This window comes from Megalopta genalis, chromosome 7, assembly GCF_051020955.1.
Source record: "Megalopta genalis isolate 19385.01 chromosome 7, iyMegGena1_principal, whole genome shotgun sequence".
Taxonomy (NCBI): Eukaryota; Metazoa; Arthropoda; class Insecta; order Hymenoptera; family Halictidae; genus Megalopta; species Megalopta genalis.
The window spans coordinates 766,881-788,343 of record NC_135019.1 but is presented as its reverse complement, the minus strand read 5'-3'; the positions used below and the strand labels follow the sequence as shown (position 1 = coordinate 788,343).

General features: G+C 50.7%; 1 protein-coding gene across 3 annotated transcripts; it reads left to right on the top strand.

The window, feature by feature from the left end:
* The first annotated feature begins 359 nt into the window (after nucleotides 1–359).
* Nucleotides 360–21,424, top strand: P5CS (Delta[1]-pyrroline-5-carboxylate synthase). Of its 3 annotated transcripts, none has more exons than XM_033467023.2 (7): nucleotides 360–917; nucleotides 6,078–6,414; nucleotides 12,195–12,842; nucleotides 15,186–15,621; nucleotides 17,306–17,687; nucleotides 19,244–19,534; nucleotides 20,615–21,424. In XM_033467023.2, exons 1-7 carry the CDS (start codon nucleotides 819–821, stop codon nucleotides 20,780–20,782), a joined length of 2,361 nt encoding a protein of 786 aa, XP_033322914.1. In that variant the 5' UTR covers nucleotides 360–818; the 3' UTR covers nucleotides 20,783–21,424. The 3 variants fall into 3 exon arrangements, with proteins under 3 accessions (XP_033322914.1, XP_076379909.1, XP_076379908.1); XM_076523794.1 differs by lacking the exon at nucleotides 360–917 and adding an exon at nucleotides 5,897–5,979; XM_076523793.1 differs by lacking the exon at nucleotides 360–917 and adding an exon at nucleotides 5,935–5,958.
* The last annotated feature ends 39 nt before the right edge of the window (nucleotides 21,425–21,463 follow it).

Sequence of the window (21,463 nt, the reverse complement as noted above, 5' to 3'; positions counted from 1 at the left end):
ATTTCCGATTGTCCGCTGGCAACTCAAGTTGGCGAAGTCAAACACGAAGACGGTTTAACCTCGTATCGGCTCGAGTAACCCGTCTGACGCACGCGGGACGGCACGAGTCAAACAGGAGGAGAAGACGATAGCGATTCTGTTTGCTCCGGGGTCACAGTTCAGCGACACGAACTGCACCGCTGCCGCTGCCACCGCCGCGCCGCGTCCTTTGTGCAAAGACGCGTCGCGGCGCGGCGCGGACTTTGCGTGGCCTTGGATCTCCATACGGAGGATCCCGAAGCGCCGCGAAAGGTCGAGCATCGCCGAGAAGCGAAACCTCCATCGCTCCCGCGCGTCCCTCGCGTCGCGCGGCTCGTCTTGTCTCGGCGAACAGTTTACCCGAGGATCGACTTTTAATCTCGCGACGATAACGTCGACTTTTCTGCGTTGATTCCGGCGAGCCCGAAGCAGCAGTGCGTCGTTGACCATCGCGGCGTCCGCTGAGCCTCGGTGTCGAGGTCCACGTACCGATCCACTCCCAGCCCTCCGTTCCGATTCCCTCGATTCGGTCGAACCTCTTCGAATCGCGCACAGATTCCCCGGCAATTCCCGCGGCGCCCGGCCGACCACTTATCAGATTCCCACCGCGGAGCGGGGACGTCTCTTTCCAATCGGTAATTAACTTCGCCCCCTTCCGATCCAACGCCGCGAGAGCCAGCGGGTGGTAGAGAGCGATCGTCGCGCGGCGTTCGTTCAATTAGGAAAATCGTGATTTGTGTGTTGTACACGGCGAACAGCGTGGCCAGCCGAGGAACTCCGACAACCAACAGCCAACAACCATGTACTCGGCACTGTTACTACTGAGATCCACCAAACTTGGACGCTATCCAAGGAGATTGGCTTCGTCCACCTCGGGACTAAGGAATCCCGACCCGGCGGTACGTGCTTCCTCTCACCGTCTTCTATTATTCTCTCTCTCTCTCGCTCTCTCTTTCTTTCTCTTTCTCTCTCTCTCTCTCTCTCTCTCTCTCTCTCTCTCTCTCTCTCTCTCTCTCTCTCTGTTCCTCGTCCCCGAGAAATCGTAGGACGATCGATCGATCGCAGGGTCGCGACCGACGATTGGGTACTCCGGCGCCCGATTCAATTTTTAACGCGTTCGCAAGGCGCGGCGGCGCAGCCTTTTTTAATCGACTGTCGCCACTCGAGGAACGCTTTTCTCCTGTCCCTCTTTTCTTCTTCTTCTTCTTCCTCTTCTTCCTCTTCTTCTACCTCCTCCTCCTTCTCTTCGTCTTCTCCTCCTTTTCTCTCTTTGATTTTTCGTTCGACGTCGCTCGCCGACGCAATTAATAAATGTTCGAGACGAAGCTGTCCGAGCCGGCCGGCCCGGCTGATCGATTCTTATTTCTTCCGCTTTTGTCCGCGATTAACCAGCCAAATGTTTGCCTACCGGCAAAGAAAAAGAGAGGAAGAGAGAGAGAGAGTAGCGATCCGGGACACTGCGACGTCGACCGAACTTCCGTTTGAATAATTTAACCCGGTACCCCCCTTCGTTCTTTCCGCGAGGAATTTTCATCTCGCGTCGCGACCCGAACGACGACGGACCCGACCGTAAAATATTCACGCTGTCCCTGCGATTCGACGGGGGTGGCAACCTCGTCCAGACAATCGCTGAGAAAAAAAAAAGTTGCACCGAAGTCTCCTCGCCGTTTTCCAGCCGTCGCTGCTTTCGCGTTCCGAATTTCGACTCTTCGATTTCCCGTCGCTTCCTCGTCTCGATCGATCGCCGACCCGTCGCGAAATTTCGTCGCGGTTCCTCCCGTGTCTCGCACGCGTAGAAACGCGGCGAGTGCAACCGCGATCGAGCCGTCCTCCGTCCGACGATTCTAAACGCGAACGATCACGATTGCTCCAATTGATCCTGAAGTTCATCGTTTCGCGTTTAATTCGCTTCGCTCGAGAACGCGTTCAAAGGTATTATTTCATCGTTGAGTGAAAAATTGCACCGCGACGCGTTCTGCGATAGCGCGTCGCGCGATCGACCGAATATGTACCGTAATGTCTCCCTTACTGACGCTCGGATTGTCCACAATTTGGAAAGAGGGGATGCGATTGTCGGAGCCTTGCAGCTCGTTTTTATAGTTACCAATTGCCAATAGATGTAAAAACGAGCCACAAGGCTCGAATAATCGCATCTCCTCTTCCCAAGTTGTCCATTTTTGTGGTCAATTCGAGCGTCAATTAGAGAGACATTGCTGTGCATTGTTTTTCGCGAGCGACGACGCCCGGGGCCCGAATTAGATCGAGGGACCGGTAAATTCCCGATCGCGCCGTGCATCAATAATTTTCTAGTCGCGCCGCGGGTCGCCGATGATTGCCGGCTTAATTGGCTGCGCCGCAATAAATGTAACGCGACGTTATCGCGGGGCCGCGTAACGCGACTGATACCGTCCGTGCGTGTGTGCAAACGCGGAACGAAATAAATATCGCTGGCTCGCGCGCTATCTTGGCCCGGTTTGCGTCTCCCGGCTGCGTCCCGTCGTTCCCTCGTGGCCCGCATTCCGTTGCGTTCCGTCGGGATGAACTTTCCGTCGACGTCAACGTCGACGTCGACGCGAGAAATCATCTCGGACAGCCAATACGAAGCGTTCCGTCGTGCCAGCGCGATCGATGGATCGGCTCGTTCGTCGCTCGGAAAATAACCCGCGGGGTTGACGGATCGACCTTGATCGCGCGTCCTTCGATCCCGGCCCCCCTCCCCTTTAAACGCGGCAGGCTTTTGCCGAACCCTTCGATCGCAGCCGGCGATAAACAAATGCCAGCAGACGGTTCTCGTTGCCGAACGAGGCGAAAATCGTCGATGACGGATCGACGCTGCGAGAACGCTCGACGGATCGCGGTTTACGTCTGTCGAGCGAGAATCGTCTTCTTCGATCTGCCGAAGAAGAGGCAAAAATCTGGCGAAGAAATTCTGCGAACAGCTCCGAATATCGGCCGAGCGTAACGTTCTCCGTTTAATCGTCGCCCGATCTCCCGAAACCGTGTTTCGAACCGTTTATGGCTTCTCTAGCCTATTCGCGGAGCGCATTTTCGAGCAAACTCGTTCCCGCTGCTCCTAACGAGCGCCACGAGCTAGAAACTGTGCTAGAAGTTAAACGAGGATTTTCAACGGAACATCGAGCCGCGAGGATCGCTTCGTTTGTTTACGCGCTCGGCACGGGCTGGTGGCATGCGCGACTGCAATAACGATCGCGATTGCGCCGCGCGTTAGAATTCGGAACCGATACGGCCCGGAGCGTACTGCGACTTAGACGAGCAGATAAGAGCCGTGCTGTGTGATTTATAACGCGCAATCGGTAACCTTCGGGTTTGCGAAACCGCTCGGATCCGCGTCGAAGCGGACGCAGAATCGGCGCTGTCGATCGCGTCTTGGAAAAAAAACCGCGCGTAATCCGCCCGGTATCACGAAAATACGGTTCGTCCTTGCCGCGACGTAACAATATAATCCCGGCTGTCGCTCGCCTCTGACGGATCGATGACGAACGGATCGCCGATCGTCGTTCCGACGATAACTCTGTGAGATGTCACTGGAGACCGCGAGCGCGCGCGTTGCCCGTCGATCGAGAGCCGACTCTTTCAACGAACGAGCCGTCGACGACCCGTTGTTGTCGGTGAAACAAACATTGGGAAAGCTTCTCCGAACGACCTCGAAAATCGTTGGTACTCGATTCGGTTAGCTCGAGGGCTGCGCGAATCGGAGACGCGTCTTCCGTCGCACTTCATTTAATTTCTCCGATTCCGCGAGCTCTTTAAAACCGCTCACGGTTCGAGGGACGCTCGTAAACGGGTTCCGCGGCGGAACAGCGGAAACTTTTCCGATCGTTACAGAAATAAAGCTCGAGGTGCTCGAGGGATTCTTGTCCCAGCGGTTTCTGTCGAACCCGCGCCGAGCAGCCTCGTCCTCGTGGTTCTCGAATTTTGAAGCCCGTCGCAAACACTCTCGAGCCCTCGAAGAAAGACCGGCGAGCTTCGTAAACTTTAAACACAAAAACGCGCCGAGTTGCCCCGGCGATCGGCTATTTCGAGAGAACGAGGAAAATCGGCACCGAGAGATTCCCTCGCGCAGCCATCGAAGCGATCGAGGGGTCGATTTTGCCGCGGCGATCGGCTATTTCGAGAGAACGGGGGAAGTCGGCACCGAGAGATTCTCCCTCGCACAGCCGGCGATAGCGTTTCGCGCAATTACGTATCCGCGATTTTTCCGGCAGAGCTCCCTTTCCCTCGGCCGCGCCGCGACTCCGACGCGCGAATTAATCTCCCTCGCGCCATTCGGCCCGATAGTGACCGCGGCCGCCGCGGACTTATCTGCGGCCTTTATGTAACCGATAGCTCGCGCGCAGGAGCCACACGTGGCCGTTCTCGAACTGTGTCGAGTGGCGATCCAGAATCGAGCGAGCGCAAATTGGCCCGCGGCAATTTTTCCCAGGTCGAGTGTCGCGCCGAGATAACGAGCATCGTCTCGAGGGCACGCCGATAAACGGCCGCGCGTCTAATTGTCTTCGGATCGTCTCGCCGGCAAACTTTCCTTCTCCCGCGAGCACGTTGGGACCATTGGGACCGTTGGGACCGTTCGAATACTGTTCGGACACTGTTCGGCCGACTCGCAGTCGCGACAGATAGAAGCAAACGGCGGCCCGCTTATCCCGCGAGGTTTGAACGCCGCGGAAGACGTTGAAACTTGTTCGAGCTTTTTCATCCGCGAATGGAGAGGCGACGCCGCGTTAAATTTTAACGACTGTACTCCGTTGAATGCGGCCGCGTCTTGCCTCCCGATGGACAAAGTTACACCTTGGCAAAGCGAGCCTCCGGTTTCGTGCACAAACGACCCGCGCCGGTAACGTTCGAATGCGTAAATTAACGCGTTTCCCGGCGCTTGAATGGGAAGAAACCGGCGTTTCGACGAACCGTTTCGCGCTCGCTCGTTTCCTCTCCGCGTCCAAACGAAGGAAATTATTCCGTTGGTTTTCGTGGAATTTTCTTCGAATTCTTTGGCTAACCGTTGCTAAACTCTCTCTTTCTTCGCAGGCAGCTTTGCACGGGCAAAGTGGCCATCTTGTTGCGCCGGAAAAGGCTGTTTCATCGGTCCCCTCTTGTCGTACTAATTTCTCCGTTTAATAATTTCGTGAAAGAAAACGAAAAATTCTATTTATCGCGTGCATTAAATAATAACATTAATATTGCGGCATTATGAAACGGACGTTGAACGATGCAAATCGCGTTTTGTTCCCATCTGGTTTCGGAGAAAAATAAAGTCAAAGTGGGATACAAACGCGAAAACAATTTTACGAAATGAGCAAGAAGAATACCTTTAAAATTTATAAGTAAACATATCGAGCGCACATTACAATGAACACAGTCGCAGCTGAACACAGTCTAAACGAAAACGTCCGTTTCATAGTTTCCAACCTAATATTATAATATTAACGCAACACTATTATCGTATAAATGCGTCAAGAAAACAAAATTACGAGAGATGCGTTTATTATCGTATGGTATGTATCGGGGTGCATACCTTATTTGGGTGCAACTACCTTACTTTCTGCGTCGTGAAAACTTGAATAAGATCGAACTATTTTGTTCGGCCGAATCAAAATTGAAAACTTACGTTCCACGACACAGAATTTTATTTTCAAATTTGAGTAAATACAGTAATCCTTTGTAAATCCAATCCTCTGTTCCTCAGCTCGTAAACAAAAATGCTCGATTTGGAAAGATTATTCGTCGATCGTTCGAGCTTCGCGGCCCGTTTTTGTATTTGCCGATCGTCGACAACTTTAAAAACGAGTCGCGAGGCTCGAATAATCATCGAATAATCTTCCCGAATCGATCATTTTTGTTTACAAGCAATTGCCGTACTTCCGTCAGCAATGTATCAACATAGTTCATCGCTGGAAATCTTCGTCGCGAGTCGGACTCGTCGAAGTATGGCAAAGGGTTGAATTTGTAAGCGAGCGGGAAACCGCTTCGAAAGGACGAACCGGCTCCTCGAGCGGCGAATTCGTCCGGACGGTGAATTTAACGGTGGGCGGTTACGTTTTTAGGGAACCAGAGTGGACCTGCGGAGGGATCTGCAAACGGCGGAACGGCCTAGAACGTCGACGACATTCAGCGAGAGGAGTCAGCTGAAGTACGCGCGTCGTTTGGTGGTGAAGATGGGCAGCGCCGTGATCACGAGGGAGGACGGCCACGGGCTGGCCTTGGGACGGCTGGCCTCGATCGTCGAGCAGGTCGCCGAATGCCAGAACGAGGGCCGAGAGTGCATTATGGTGAGCAGCGGGGCGGTCGCGTTCGGCAAACAGAAGCTCACGCAGGAGCTCCTGATGTCCCTGTCGATGAGAGAGACCCTGAGCCCCGCGGATCACACCAGGGAACACGCAGGTATCCGAACTCGAATCAATACCGACCGCGACGTCGAACGAGCCGCGATATCTCCCTCTTCTCCGCGCGCGTCCCCGTTCCCCTCAAGGCCGTGGCGATTATCTTTCGAAAGTCGTATTTACTCGGCAGGCATCAAGGTCCCCGATATTTTTCAGGCACAGCTGATAAAGCAACGCTCTCGAACGGACGCGATGCTCGATCGTTCGGAAACTATGGGAAACGATCGCCCGTTTTCCACGCTTTCGTTAGCGCGTTCGCTGCTCGTAAAATTCGTGGAAAACCCGAGCGATTCCTTTTTAACGCGATGGAAGAATAAGGAAGACAAGATTTATCATAGAAACATCGTTGGAAATCGCTTCCGTAACCGTCGCGGACGCTGATCGAGTTCGTTTCCCTCGCCAGACTCGAGTGAAAATCGAATTCGCGACGCGATGAACGATGAATTCCGATCGCGGGAAATTTTAACCCTTTCGTTACGAGCGCGCTGTCAGCCGTGACACTCTCAGTGTACGGGGTGCCGCGCCGAAAACGCGCACATAGCACCACTTTTGTACGAAGATTTTCTTAAGTGACAACTGTGCTTAATCCGTTTCAAAATCTTTCGTTTCCTGCAAACATTTTGTAAAGGGCCTACAATATGTTCAAATCTATGAAGAAGTTTCGAATGGAAAGAAGTTACAAAAATGTAACCTCAAATTTTGTAAATCAATTCGGATCAAACGACGATTATACCTGTAGCTGTTTTTTCGGAATCCTTGTAAAAAAAGACTTCATTAGAATAATTTCTAATATGTCAGAAATATGGCTCGCACGAATGCCAGATGTATTCGGCGCTTGTCCATACCGGTCGTCGGATGGATGCCGATATACAGGGTATCCCAAAATTATGGTATTTCCGGGAAACGAGGGGTTCCTGGGGTCGTTTGTAGCAACTTTTTCCTTAGCGAAAATGTTCTACGATGCTTCGTTCACGAGTTATTAACGAAAAACACTGACCAATCAAAGACGAGCTCGGTTGGCGCAAGGCAGCCGAGCCAATCAGCGGATCCGGGCTTCGCGCGCTCGCAGGCTCGGCCGTCTCGCGCCAATCGAGCTCGCCTCTCATTGGTCACCGTTTTTCGTCGATAACTCGTGAACGAAGCCTCGTAGAATATTTTCGCTGAGGAAAAAGTTGCTTCAAACGATCTCGGGAATCCCTCATTTCCCGGAAATACCATAATTTTGGAACACCCTGTGTATCCGGCGCTCGGCTGCACAGGTGATCAGATGGATGCCGAAAGGGTTGAACCAGTCGATCGGAGTTGTTCCTCGTGGAGCACCGGGCCTCTCGCGAGCACGATTCGGCTTGGAACCGATTTCCAGGATCGTTCCCAGCGGTAGCGGATATATCCGGCGCTCGTATCGAAAGGGCGAAACAACGAGTCGCGGTTCCAGCAAGTCGAGATCCGATCGTTCGCTCCCGTCGCTCAAAAGATTCTCGAGTTCTCGAGATTCCCCCGGTTTCCCCGAGTCTCGCGCGTCCTTCCAGCCGTTCTTCGTTCCATCCTCCGCTTCGACGGACTAACGATCGAGTCTTCGAGTCGTTGTCACCGCGGCTCGCACACAAGGGAAATATTTCCGGGGGTGTTGTTCGCGGATTACGACACAGGGAACAAGCTGTTTCGTGGTGGGATTCCTCTTATTTCACGGCCGGTGGATGGCGCGAGCCAGATAGCCGACAGTAATCCTAGGCTTTCAGCATTTCACCGTGAATTTCATTTTTGGTATATTATCAGCTAACTGCAAATTGGAGTACACGATCCCCGGGCGGTTGTGCCGCACCCTCGTCTCGCTCCGCCTCGCCTCGCCTCGCTCGCTCGCTCGCGAGCGATCTTCGCTTCTTTATACGCCTCGCACGCTAATGAGTTTCGAGGATGGCGCGCGAGCGCTGCTCGAGTTTACCATTTGCCGGCCCCGCCGCACCCTTTCATTATTTCCGCAGATTCATCCCGGAGCCTCGGTGCTCCATTAATTAATCATAATTACGTGTCGCAAGGCCGACCGGCGACCACGCGAAACACCAGGAATTTATTTCAACCGAGCCTCTACCCGGCCGCCTACCGCGACCCATCGTATTTTAATTGTCCGCGACGAATCAATTTATCGAGCAATTTCAGAAAGTTACCGCGATTAGCCTCCCCCTCGCTTTCTCTATCTCTCTTTCCCTCTCTCTCTCTGCCCGTCCTCCGCGGCTCGGGTAAATTATCCAAATTAAAACACGCTACAGCTGGCCGACCGAAACCGGCAAATCAGCGGGATTTCATCGGAACGGGGAAGAAACAATAATCGCGTCGATCGACGCGCCGGTTTATCAGCGCGCGCTCCGCGTTTATCGCAGTTTAATCGGCGCGCGCGCGTCACTTCGCAGCTTCGGGAGCGAAACGTGGATTTGCACCGATTCCCGTCGGTTGATCCGGTCATTTCAATTGCGGCCGATCAACGGGCTGTTGCAACGAGTCGCGATTCGGGGGTTCGCCATTTTTATCAATTGTTTATCGACGCTGGTATTTCGCTCGCAACGGAGCGCGCTTTTCGACGATATCGGCGCGGCGGAAATATTGGGTTGTCCGGAAAGTTCGTGCCGATTTTCGGCAAGTAGCGTGAGAGACCTGACCGAATATATCACAATTATTGAAAACAAATGACATGTGTACATATTCTAAAAGAGATAACTTCAGCCATATTTGGAAAAAAGCTTGGTCACGATTCGTTCATTTTTATCAGTTTTGTACGCCTTAGAATATGGTGGCAAACAAAGTGCATCATAGGCATTTAATGCTTTCCTTTTTCCGAAAGGGCAAAAATACCACACAAGCGGCAAACAAGATATGCGTTGTTTATGGCGAGGTTGCTGTAGCCGAAAGAACTGCGCGGAAGTGGTTTGCTCGGTTTAAAGCTGGAAATTTCGACCTTGAAGATCAAGAACGCCCAGGTAGGCCGTCCACCACAGACGAAGATACGATTAGAACAGAAATCGAGAATAACTCACGCTCAACATCACGTCAATTAGCAGGAATGCTAAATAAATCAATGCGAAGCTTGGCTCCAATATTTAAATGAGCTGCGTTTTAATTTTCCTAAAAAATCGGCACGAACTTTCCGGACAACCCAATATCATCTGCGATTCGCGGAGACGTCGAATCGCGGCCGACCGAAAAGAATTCGGAAACGAACGCGGGATATAACCGCGTCCGGAAATTGTCGACGACGCAGACGGTTCGTCGCGCGGAACGCTTAGGAAACCCGAGACAAAGCGGGGGAATCATAATCGACCGAACTCGGACGGAGAACGAGGAGAAGTTGGCGGACACGGATGATGAGTTAACTCGACTGCCGGCGGTCGAAAGGTTAAAGTAACTTCGGCGAACGTTTCCGGAGCAGCGGGTTTTCGGTGGAATCCGCGGCGCGGGGAGTCGCGCGAAATGAAAGGATAAAAAGATCCGAAAGTATTTACGACGCGCGGTCGCCGAACGGAGGACGGAGGACGAAGGACGAAGGACGAAGGACGAGGCCGGCCTGCGCTCGCTCCGAGATAAAGGGCCGGCAAATTGCCGACATTCCGCGGGAACAATCATGCTGCTCGCGCGAGAGGACGAACGAGCGTTTTGTAGCGCGCGCGAACGGCGCAGTTTCCGGGTTTTATTATTATTCCCGCGTATTAACGAGGAAACGGTGTATCCTTTCGTTTTTATCAGCGGCTCGCCGGTTGCGGCCGCGTAAACCCTGATCGATGCGGCCGATCGTAAACGCGACCGCGTTCGATTCGAACGATCGAGACTGCGTCCGCGCGGGCAGGGCGGGCGGCCCCGAGCTTTCCCCGGCTTCCGGTTATCCGCGACGGCTTCCTCGGCAGCTCGACGATGTCCGGCCGGCGTCCTTTCCCATGTAGGTTAAACCAACAAGCCGCGAGCCGGCCAATTCTTTTAGCCGGCAATTCCTTCGAGATTCTATTTGCTCGGGAAAACATCCGCGGTAATTCTCGTTTCGGGACGAGGCAGCGGGACGATGCAGCGATCGACAGACATCCTCCGGAAAATACTGCGGTCCTCTCCGCCGGTCCTGTTTCTTATCGTTCCCCGGAAACCATTTACGCGACGTTCCAAGGCGCGCGGCGCGCGGCCCGCCTGCCATTTCCCGGCCCCGTCCGACCAGAGAGGCAAAGCGTCGACGGGACCTCGAGTATCGCTCCCAGTCGAGTCGTTCGTTCTTCCTCATCGATTATACCCGGCTTTTAATTCTCTCGAACGCGCCGCCGCCGCCGCCGCTGCTGGAAGTTGCCGGGCAAAATCGGTCGGATCGTTTCCGTTTTACGATCGCGGCTCCAACTTCGTCGGCCGACGCCGTCCGTTCGAGTCGAGGGGGTGGCTCGGAAAGCTCCCGCGGCGTTCGGAAACTAACGCGGTGTTCGGATCGTGCACGGACCATTCTAAAACGATACGGAAGAAAGAGGACGCGAATAACAGGAAGGAAGTCGAAATTATTCCGCGGAACGGCTAAAACGCGTAATCATCGGCGTGTCCTACTTCGGAGCAACCAGGTTTTACCCGGCTCGTTCGCCGATTCTACGCCGAGTACGAACGTCTTTTGAAATTCCACGCGCAATCTCGGCGCATCGATTTTTAATCATTTATTTATACGTATTTGTTCCGTTCTTCCCGACGAATCTCGTCCGACGCTGTTCCATTCCCAACGTCGTGGATACGACGATAACGATCTCTATTCTACGCTCGTGCGATCGATTCTGCAGAAAAATCGTCGACTGTTTTAAAACAGGCATGAAACAAAGACGATGGATTTGACTCCGTTAGGGTGGCAATGAAAGATGTTGCGCAAGCTCGATGCACTTGTCTAGGTCGCGTAGACTCGAGAAACGTAGGATCAAAAGCGCGGAAGCGAATCGTTCGCGATTACAGTAATGTCTCCCTAATTGACGCTCAGATTGTCCACAAAAGTGGACAATTTGGGAAGAGAAGCCTTGCGAATTCGAGCCTCGCGACTCGTTTTTATAGTTACCGATTTTCAACAATTATAAAAACGAGCTGCAAGGCTCGAATAATCGTATCTCCTCTTCCGAAATTGTCCACTTTTGTGCACAATTAGGGAGACATTACTGTAGACCGCGGATCTTTGCGCGTTTACGGTGAAAATGGGCCGATAAAATCGAACACAGCGAAAAGACTGAAAGAAACTAAAAATTTTGAAACCAACTTCAACCAATTAAAACGATTAAAAACAGAAATAAGATTATTCTTGGCACCTGTGTCTTTTTTATTTAACCCATTGACTGCCACGCAAATTTAGCGCGTCTTGCCCTGGGTGCCACGGTTTTATTTAAAAGAAAAAAAACATGAAGTTTTACGAAATATAACAATATTAAGTTACCGATATAATATTGCAGTGGCATTTAGAATATTTTTATTGAAAAAAAAATCAATATGTTCTCTACACTATATACATTTTTCATTGATCCTTTCTAATAGTTCCTAACTCAAACAGCCATTTGTAGCCAATCTAAACTCGCAGCACCCACTACGAGATATCTCGTAGCTGGCAGTTTTGATACAGACGCTTACTACGAGATATCTCGCAGTTGGCAGTTAATGGATTAACCGGCGCAGACAATCTTTATTTCGCGCAAAGATCCACGACGTTAGATCGCGACACACCGGACCCGAACGTCGCCTCTCGGTCCACCAGAAAAAGGCGGTCCCGTAATATCGATTCGATGTTTTCGCACCCAGGCACCATGTTGGAACCTAGAGCAGCGGCAGCGGTGGGCCAGTCGGGCCTGATGTCCCTGTACGACGCGATGTTCGCGCAGTACGGCGTGAAGCTGGCCCAAGTGCTGGTCACCAAGCCGGATTTCTACAACGAGGAGACTCGCAAGAATCTGTTCAGCACGCTCAGCGAGCTGATCAGCTTGAACGTCGTGCCGATCATCAACACCAACGACGCGGTGTCCCCGCCGTGGCAAACGAACGAGGAGCACGCCGGCGGAGGCGGGAGAAGAGGCATCCCGATCAACGACAACGACTCCTTGGCCGCGATGCTGGCCGCGGAGGTGCAGGCCGACCTGCTGATCCTGATGAGCGACGTGGACGGGATCTACAACCTGCCGCCGTGGCAGGACGGCGCGAAGATGCTGCACACTTTCAGCTCCGACCTGCGGGGCACCATCAAGTTCGGGCAGAAGTCGAAGGTCGGCACCGGAGGCATGGACTCCAAGGTGAACGCTGCCCTCTGGGCGCTCGACCGAGGCGTCTCCGTCGTCATCTGCAACGGCATGCAAGAGAAGGCCGTGAAGAGCATCCTGGCCGGCAGGAAGATCGGCACCCTTTTCACCGAGACCACCGGCTCCAGCACTCCCGTCGAGGTCGTCGCCGAAAACGGTAACACGACGGCTCGTTTCGAGCATTCTATTTTTTCATTTGTCGCACAGGGTGTCGCAAAAATGCCTCGCGATCTGGAAGTGAGAGCTTCTCGAGGTCATTTCCAGTAACTTTGTCCTTTGCGAAAACGCAATCCGCGGCTTCGTTTACGAGTTATTAACGAAAAACACCGACCAATCGGAGATCGACTGCGGCCGGCGCTCCGTCCTTGCGGCCAATGCCGCGTCGCGCCGGCCGTCTGACGCAGCGGCAGTGGTCGCGAGGGCGGAGCGTCAGCCGTACGCTATCTCTCATTGGTCAGTGTTTTTCGTTGATAACTCGTAAACGAAGCCTCGTAGAACATTTTCGCTAAGGAAAAAGTTACTTCGAGCGACCTCGGGAATCCGTCATTTCCAGATTGAGCGACATTTTGGGACACCCTGTATATTCATTATTTATTTAAACGGTGGCCAATCTTCTCGATAAACCCGAGGATGTTCGAGTACTTGGAAGAACTTGCTAGAAAGATGAAATACGCTCGAAGATTGCAACACTTGTTCGTTAATTCGTTATTCAAGATATTTGTCGACAGCTTGTTAACAGTTTCAATTTGTGCTTTATAAAGTTTTTACGGTGCGGTGGTTTTCGAAACAATCCCGTATCCGTACAAATAACCAACATCACGCGCGACACGGGCTTTCGATAGTTGTTCTATTCGACGCACTTGTACAATATGCAGTTGCTGCAAGCATTTCGGAACTCCGATAAATAATATTCTCCACCACCTGTTCGATTTTCGCGCGAAGCTGTACGCATTCCTTATAATTAATTACTGCTATCGAACGTGTCCATCGCACTCTTTATATTTTGCGTTGCACTTGCATACCCAAGTACTCGACATAGTCGCAATGCCTTCAGCTTTCCAAAAAGCGGCGCAAATATTTTTGAGACGTCGGAAGGATTTATGTTTTTTATGTTATTTCCGAGGGAATTATGTTTTTTCCCAACTTTTTCGTTCGAGCCTGTAACGAAAAATTGAAAAAAAATGCATTTCGTACGCGCATTTTTACACACGAAAGGCATTTTTTAAATGTTTGTTGCAAGCTCGGATAAAAAGAGATAAAAAAAGGCTCTCGTTTTTCACGTTTTTCGTCATTTCGATCGATCGCAAGTTTTAAAAACATCTTTCCAGCCGTAGTCGAGCAAACCGATCTCTCCAACGTCTCGAAAAAGATTTGCAGCGGTTGGCCCGATTATAAAAAAATTTGTTCCGTTTTAACCCTTTGCGGACGAAGCCGCTCGACGGGTGAGCGTCGCTGTGGACGACAGGTATTGGATATAAAATAAAAATGTTATAAGATATGATATAAGATATAATAAGATATAATAAATATAATAATAATATAATAATAATAATAATAATATAATATAATAATATAATAATAATATAATATAATATAATAATATATATATAATAATATAATAAGATATAATACCTACGGTTAAATTAATAAATTTATATTAACAATTAATAAATTAATAAGTAAAAAGATTTAAGCGGCTATTTGCCGACACTCGTCCGCAAAAGGTTAAAAGCCCTTCGAACGCTTTCGGCGGATCGGCGTCCGCGAGGAGTTCGCGTTGGATTGCGGCTGCTCGCGAGCCGAGAAACAACCGCGCGTCTCGCGGCGGTGAATGGAAGGCGATCGCTCCGAAGCTCCGTTGACCGGAGCCACCCCTGCGATTGCGGAGGGAGGACGCGGTCTCTCTTTTTACTCGCGACGGAGTATCGACGGAGCTCGCCGTAGAAATGGTCGGGAGCCGAAGAAAAAAAGTGAGGCTCGCCGTGGCGTACGCGGCGCGGTTTTTGTCGACGAGGGTTCGGTCTCCCGCGTCATTTTGTTCTACCGACCATAGGAATATAGGTCATCGATTATCGAAGGTAGAAATTAAACGGCTTACGGTTGCCGTATCGTCGCCGTTGTACAATTATCCGCGACGCGTACCACCCGGCTCTCCGTGTCATAGAAAGACTCGCATTATTCGGCGCCATATTTAATTCAGCCCGGCCGTCACCGCCGCCGCGTCGTCATCGTCGTCGTCGTCGGTTCGCATTCAGAGCTAAGTGAAAAGAAAAGTAGTTGAATATTCTCAAGCGGAGAAGTTCTCCGCGAAAACATCTTCCTCCCCGCCAGTGTTCCGCACCGCACAATTCCGATCCGGTTTCATTAAAACTTCTTCTTCGACGGCAAAACAAGCCTCGGCCACCCGTAATCTCGCCCGACGATTCCAAAAACGCATCCTCGTACAAAAAAAAAGAAACGCACCTCGGCTCCGTTGAACCGCGACGGTCGCAACTTTCAGCTCGCGTGGGCAGCAGAACTCTTCAGGCTCTGCGGCCCGAGGAGCGAGCGGGCTGCATCAACGCTCTGGCCGATCTGCTCGAGTCCCGGCAAGCCGGGATCCTGGACGCGAACGCGAAGGACCTCGAAGAGGCGAAGAAGAGCGGCCTGGCGGACGTCCTGCTCTCCCGGCTCTCCTTGACGCCCGCGAAGCTGAAGTCGCTGAGCTCCGGGCTGCGGCAGATCGCGGACGATTCTCTGACGAACGTGGGCCGCGTGATCCGCAGGACCATGCTGGCCGAGGGCCTGGAACTGAAGCAGATCACGGTGCCCATCGGCGTGCTGCTCGTCATCTTCGAGTCGAGGCCCGACAGCCTGCCGCAGGTGGCGGCCCTGGCCATGTCCAGCGCCAACGGTCTGCTCCTGAAAGGCGGCAAGGAAGCTGCTCACAGTAACAAGTACGTCGCCAAACTTCGTTCCCGAATTTGTCCCGGAACGCGTTTCTCCGTTGCTTTAGCTTTCAGATGCTCGAGTATAAAAACGGAGATCCATTAATCTATTGGGTCGAAGAATAAGTTCGTAGCGTTTTTATATTTTCTTTTATTTTGCAACGATTTTTTGCTGTTCGACAAAGTGTATAATATTCGTTCGATAGAGCTCTTTCCGCTCTACAAAACTGTGCTAATCGTCTTTTTGAGTGATTTAATTTTTTATTACTTTCGAGGCTTAGAAATGGAATATCCAGGAGGTAAAAAGCAACGTTTTCGACAGCTTCTCTTCTTCGCTTTTCGTCGAGGCCAAAAAGCTGCCGAAGCAGTCCGGGACATTTGCAACGTATACGAGAAGGTGTCGTAGGCGAGTCTACAGCACGGAAATGGTTTGCGAAGTTCAAAAATTGCGATTTTGACGTCGACGACGCGCCCCGCAGCGGAAGACCTTCCGAATTCGACGAAGAGCGTCTCGAAGCACATTTGAAGGAGGACGGTCTCCAAACGAGTCGTGAATTGGCCGAAAGAATGAACTGCGATCATAAAACGATTCTCAATCGTCTTCGTTCAATGGGATTTGCCGAAAAATTGGGAGCCGGGTGCCTCGTGAGCTTAACGAAGACAACAAAGAAAATCGCCTTCAAATAAAAACGCAGCGAACTTATTCCTCAACCCAATAGTAAATTCTCCCGAATTTTCCTTCAGCTTGTAAACAAAAATGGACAATTTTGAAAGAGAAGATACGATTGTTAGAGCCTCGCGGCTCATTTTCACAGTCGCCGATTGTCAACGATTATAAAAACGAGGGCGCAAGGCTTGAATAATGAATGGCCGAAAAAATGAACTGCGATCATAAAACGATTCTCGATCGTCTTCGTTCAATGGGATTTGCCGAAAAATTGAGAGCCTGGGTGCCTCGCGAGCTTAACGAAAACAACAAAGAAAATCGCCTTCAAATTTCTTCTCGACATCTTGCCCGCCATCGTGCAACATGCGGTCATAAACAGCGCTTTTTGTACCGAATCGTCACGGGAGATGAGAAATAGTGCCTATAGACGTGCTGTAGACTCGCCTATGACACCTTCTCCGTACACGTTGCAAATATCCCGGGCTGCTTCAGCAGCTTTTTTTGGCCTCGATGAAAAGCGAAGAAGAGAAGGTGTCGAAAACGTTGCTTTTAACCTCGTGGATATTGCATTTCTAAGCCTCGAAAGACGATTACTCGAAAAGGCGATTAGCACAGTTTTGTAGAGCAGAAAGAGCTCTATCGAACGAATATTATACATTTCGTCGAACAGCCAAAGATCGTTGTAAAATAAAAGAAAGTATAAAAACGCTACGTCCTTATTCCCCAACCTAATACTAATTACATCGGGAACCGGCTCCCCGGTGCTCCGCCTGTAACGGCGCTTCAAAGTTCGACTATAAAACGCGCGGGGACTTTTTACAACGAGCCAGCCTTTTTAGCGCGGCTAAAGCAAGATGTGGTTAAATATAACCTTCGAAGATCGCGCCATCGCGCCGATCTTCTTTTTATTTCTTTCTTTTTTAATTTACGACGAGGCCCCAACGCGGAAGGACGAGAGGAATCGAAGAGGATCTCGCGGCGTCTCTCTAAAATTGCGTCTTTTTGCTAAAATTGCGAACGTTCCAGGTACCTGATGGACCTCGTGAAGGAGGCGCTGAACACCGTGGGCGCCTCGAACGCGATATCTCTGGTCTCGACCAGGGAGGACGTCGGGGATCTGTTGTCGATGGAGAAGCACATCGACCTGATCATACCGCGAGGCAGCTCCGACCTCGTTCGCACCATTCAGGAGCAATCGAAGCACATCCCGGTGCTCGGCCACGCGGAAGGCATCTGCCACGTGTACGTGGACAAGGAAGCGGACTTGGCCAAGGCGACCAGGATCATCCGGGACGCTAAATGCGACTACCCGGCCGCCTGCAACGCGATGGAGACGCTTCTGATTCACGAGAGTCACATGAAAGGCACCTTCTTCTCCGATGTCTGCAACATGCTGCAGAAGGAAGGAGTGAGTTGACCATTTTGATGGATCGCGTTCGCCGATGCCTCCCCAAGACGCCCATTAGGGTCATCTCCCAGTGCGCGCGCGCGCGTCGCGCATCCCTGCTCCCTCTAGAGGACTCGCATCGCTCAATCTGTACACTGATTAGTAATTAACTCGGCCCGCGTCCCGAGTCGGTTCATGTACCTTTCGACGGGTTTGAAAACTTCGCACGCTGTTCGCGATGTTCCCGATGAATTCTTCTTTGTTTCCAGTGTTGGCACGCGCGTCGACGATGCGCGCGCCAATTTTCAGCTCTCGAGTCATTGTTGTTCGTCTTTGACGGCTAAAAAATCGGTAACGCGTCGTTTTGGCTGGCTTCAACGAGTACGGTAAATTCTCCCGAATTTTCCTTCGGCTTGTAAACGAGAATGGACGATTTGGGAAGAGGAGACGCGATCGGTCGAGCCTCGCGGGGCTCATCTTTATAGTTATCGATTGTCAATAATTATAGAAACGATCCTCTTCCCAAAATGTCCATTTTTGTTTACAAGCTGCCAGAAAAATCTGGGAGAATTTAGCGTAACTCGCAGCTAATTCCAAGTCAAAAACGAAATCGGCGCAGATACAACTACAGTAATGTCTCTCTAATTGACGCTCAGATCGGCCACGAAAATGGGTACTAGGAGATATTATCTCCAACTAAATAGGACATACTATTGTTCGAGCCTTGCGGCTCGTTTTTTATGGTTAGAAGCTTGGAAACAAAAATGGACAGTTTGGGAAGGGGAGGTACGATTGTGCGAGCCTTGCGTCTGGTTTTTATTGTTGTTGACAATAGCTTGCTATAAAAACGAACCGCAAGGCTCGCATAATTGTATCTTCTTTTCTCAAATGGTACATTTTTGTGTACAAGCTGAGCGTCAATTAGAGAGAATTTATTACAGCGCGCGACGTACAGTAATGTCTCCCTAATTGACGCTCAGCTTAGAAACAAAAGTGGACAATTTGGGACGAGGAGATATTATTATTCGAGCCTTGCAACTTGTTTTTATAGTTACCCATTGTCAGCAATTATAAAAATGAGCCGCAAGGCTCGAATAATCGTATCTCCTCGTCCTAAATTATCCATTTTAGTGGACAATTTGGGAAAAGGAGACACGATTATTCGAAATTTATTCAATTCGAAATTATTCAAATTGAAAAAAATGTGTTTTGTAGATCTCGGTAAGTTGTATGCTTGTTGAAAATTTCGCCTGAAATCGGTAGTTCTTGGTACCAGCAGTAAACAATTAAAGATCGTGAAAATCGCAGTTCTCGACGAGTCTCTTGTCACCGATAATAACAACTCGAAAGAATCGTCTTCGTTCGCTCGATGGAATCCATTGTTATTATATTTCCGTGGACAATCCGAGCGGTCAATTAGAGAGAGACATTACCGTAGATAGAAAAATTCCGGGTACTTTTCGATCGCGGCTCGAAAAACTCGCGCCACACCAGCTTGTTCTCGATAACCGTCCATCCGAAAGAGGGACTCGATCGTAGCGAATCCATCGTCGAAATGTTCGAACCGACGGTTCCAGGTGAAGATCAATTCCGGGCCGAAATTGAGGGAGCTGCTAACGTTCGGGCCGCCAGCCGCGAAGAGCATGAGGACCGAGTACGGCGCCCTCGAATGCACGATCGAGGTCGCGTCGGATCTTGATGACGCGATAAATCATATTCACAAATACGGGAGCGGGCACACCGATGTCATCGTCACCGAGGACAACAAAAGGGCCGCCCACTTCCAAAGGGAGGTCGACAGTGCATGCGTGTTCCACAATGCCAGTACACGGTTCTCTGACGGATACAGATTCGGTCTTGGCGCGGAGGTGAGTCATTAAAATCGTACACGACCAGGAACGACCGCGGTGATTCGGAATCGCATTACCGAAATGTTCGCGGCCGGGTCGCGTTGTTCCGCCCCGTATTCCCCGTCCAATCAACCCTTAAACTACATCACGGGCTTAACGATCGAGCTAACCGAATTCGATATAAAACCAAAACAAATGGGAAGATTTCGCGCGGGATCCGGCCGATCGTTCGTTCCCCGCTGATTTATAACGTTCGCGCGTCGACGCGCTCTCGCCGCCGCGTTGGGACGTCCGAGTTTCGAGAAGAATTTTTATCGGTCGGATTACGAAACGACGTTCAAGCGCGATCGCTGGGTGCTCTTCGGTAACCTTTCAGGCACAGCTGAATTCTGCGCGAGGCTATTTCTCTGGACGGCAGAGTCTGATACTGTATATTCTGTCTGTATATACAGGGTCTCCCAGAAATGTCTCGCAATCCGAAAGTGGCGGGTTCCTCGGGCCATTCGAAGCAACTTTTTCCTTTACAAAAATGTTCTCCGAGGCACCGTTAACGAGTTATTAACGAAAGACAGTGACCAATGAGAGGCGAGCTCGGCTGGCGCGAGGCGATCGAGCTAATGAGCGGAACTGGGCTTCGCGCGCTGGTCGGCTGGGCCGCCTCGCGTCAGCCGTACTCGATTCTTATTGGTCACCGTTTTTCGTTGATAACTCGTTAACGGTGCCTCGGAGAACACTTTTGTAAAGGAAAAAGTTGCTTCAAATGATCCGAGGAACCAGCCATTTCCGGATTGCGAGACATTTTTGGGACACCCTGTAGACTGTTGTAAATCGATGCGAAGACAAAAGAAGTGTGAAACGATGCGTATGAAGACGATTATTTGGTTCAAACGATGAGCGTGTGAGCTACTAGAGCAAGCCACTATTGCGGCGCGTCGTCCAGAGAGATGACATCCGCGAAAGCCACTATAGTGGCGCGTCGTGCCTAAAAGGTTAAAGCGTTCGAAACGTGATCGCGTGGAAGACCGTGTTTTCGCGGGACGACGCGGCTCGACGATTTTATCGAAAATGCTGATCGAACGAATCGTCTGTTCGCAAAAGGTTGGGATTTCCACCGCGAGGATCCACGCGCGTGGTCCAGTGGGCGTCGACGGTTTGCTGACCACGAAATGGGTGTTGCACGGCGATGGTCACGCGGCTGCTGATTTCGCCGAGGGCGGTGGCAAAGTATGGCTGCATCGAACCCTGCCGCTGAACGAGTCGGCATGAATCGAGTCGGTTACCGAGCGTAACAGCTTCGAACGGATCGAGACAAGGATTTGTCGTCGAGGAACAACGCCGAGAAGCGTCTGCGGATCAGCCCTCCGATCGTTGGCCGCGAAATGTTCGCGGTTCGTTAAAAATCTGACGAAGTAAAGCAGCTTCCGTGGAAACCTTTCGCGCGTACGAACGGCGAAACCGATTCGATTTTCAACGAATCGCGCAAAATGTAAATTATTTTTCTCAGATAGTTGTATAGCAAAGATATTCTTCTAGAGTAAGTATTTAATGGTAAGAGTTACTGCCGATTTAAATTCAGTAGGAGACTATATTTTCGTTACCCTTTTTCGAGGAACACCAAAGAATGTTGGATAATTCACTTAAGGTGAAACGATGTATTTTGAACTGTTGTAAAGATGATTTCCACGATCGAGAAGATTTCGAATGTAACACCTTCGACAGACTCGTTTTACAGTTGTATATTTCCCTTCCTAACTTTGTAATCGAAAACGCGCGTTTGTTATCTTTAGAAACATCCCCGAAATTAGACGCCTTACCGACCGTATACCAAATTAATTAAATACAAATTAATACATTTTTTGAATTATCTGTCAATTTAAAAGTTGAAAATATATTTTAAGGACGCACAAATATTCAGCGAAATTTTCTGCACTCGCACGCGTTAAACGC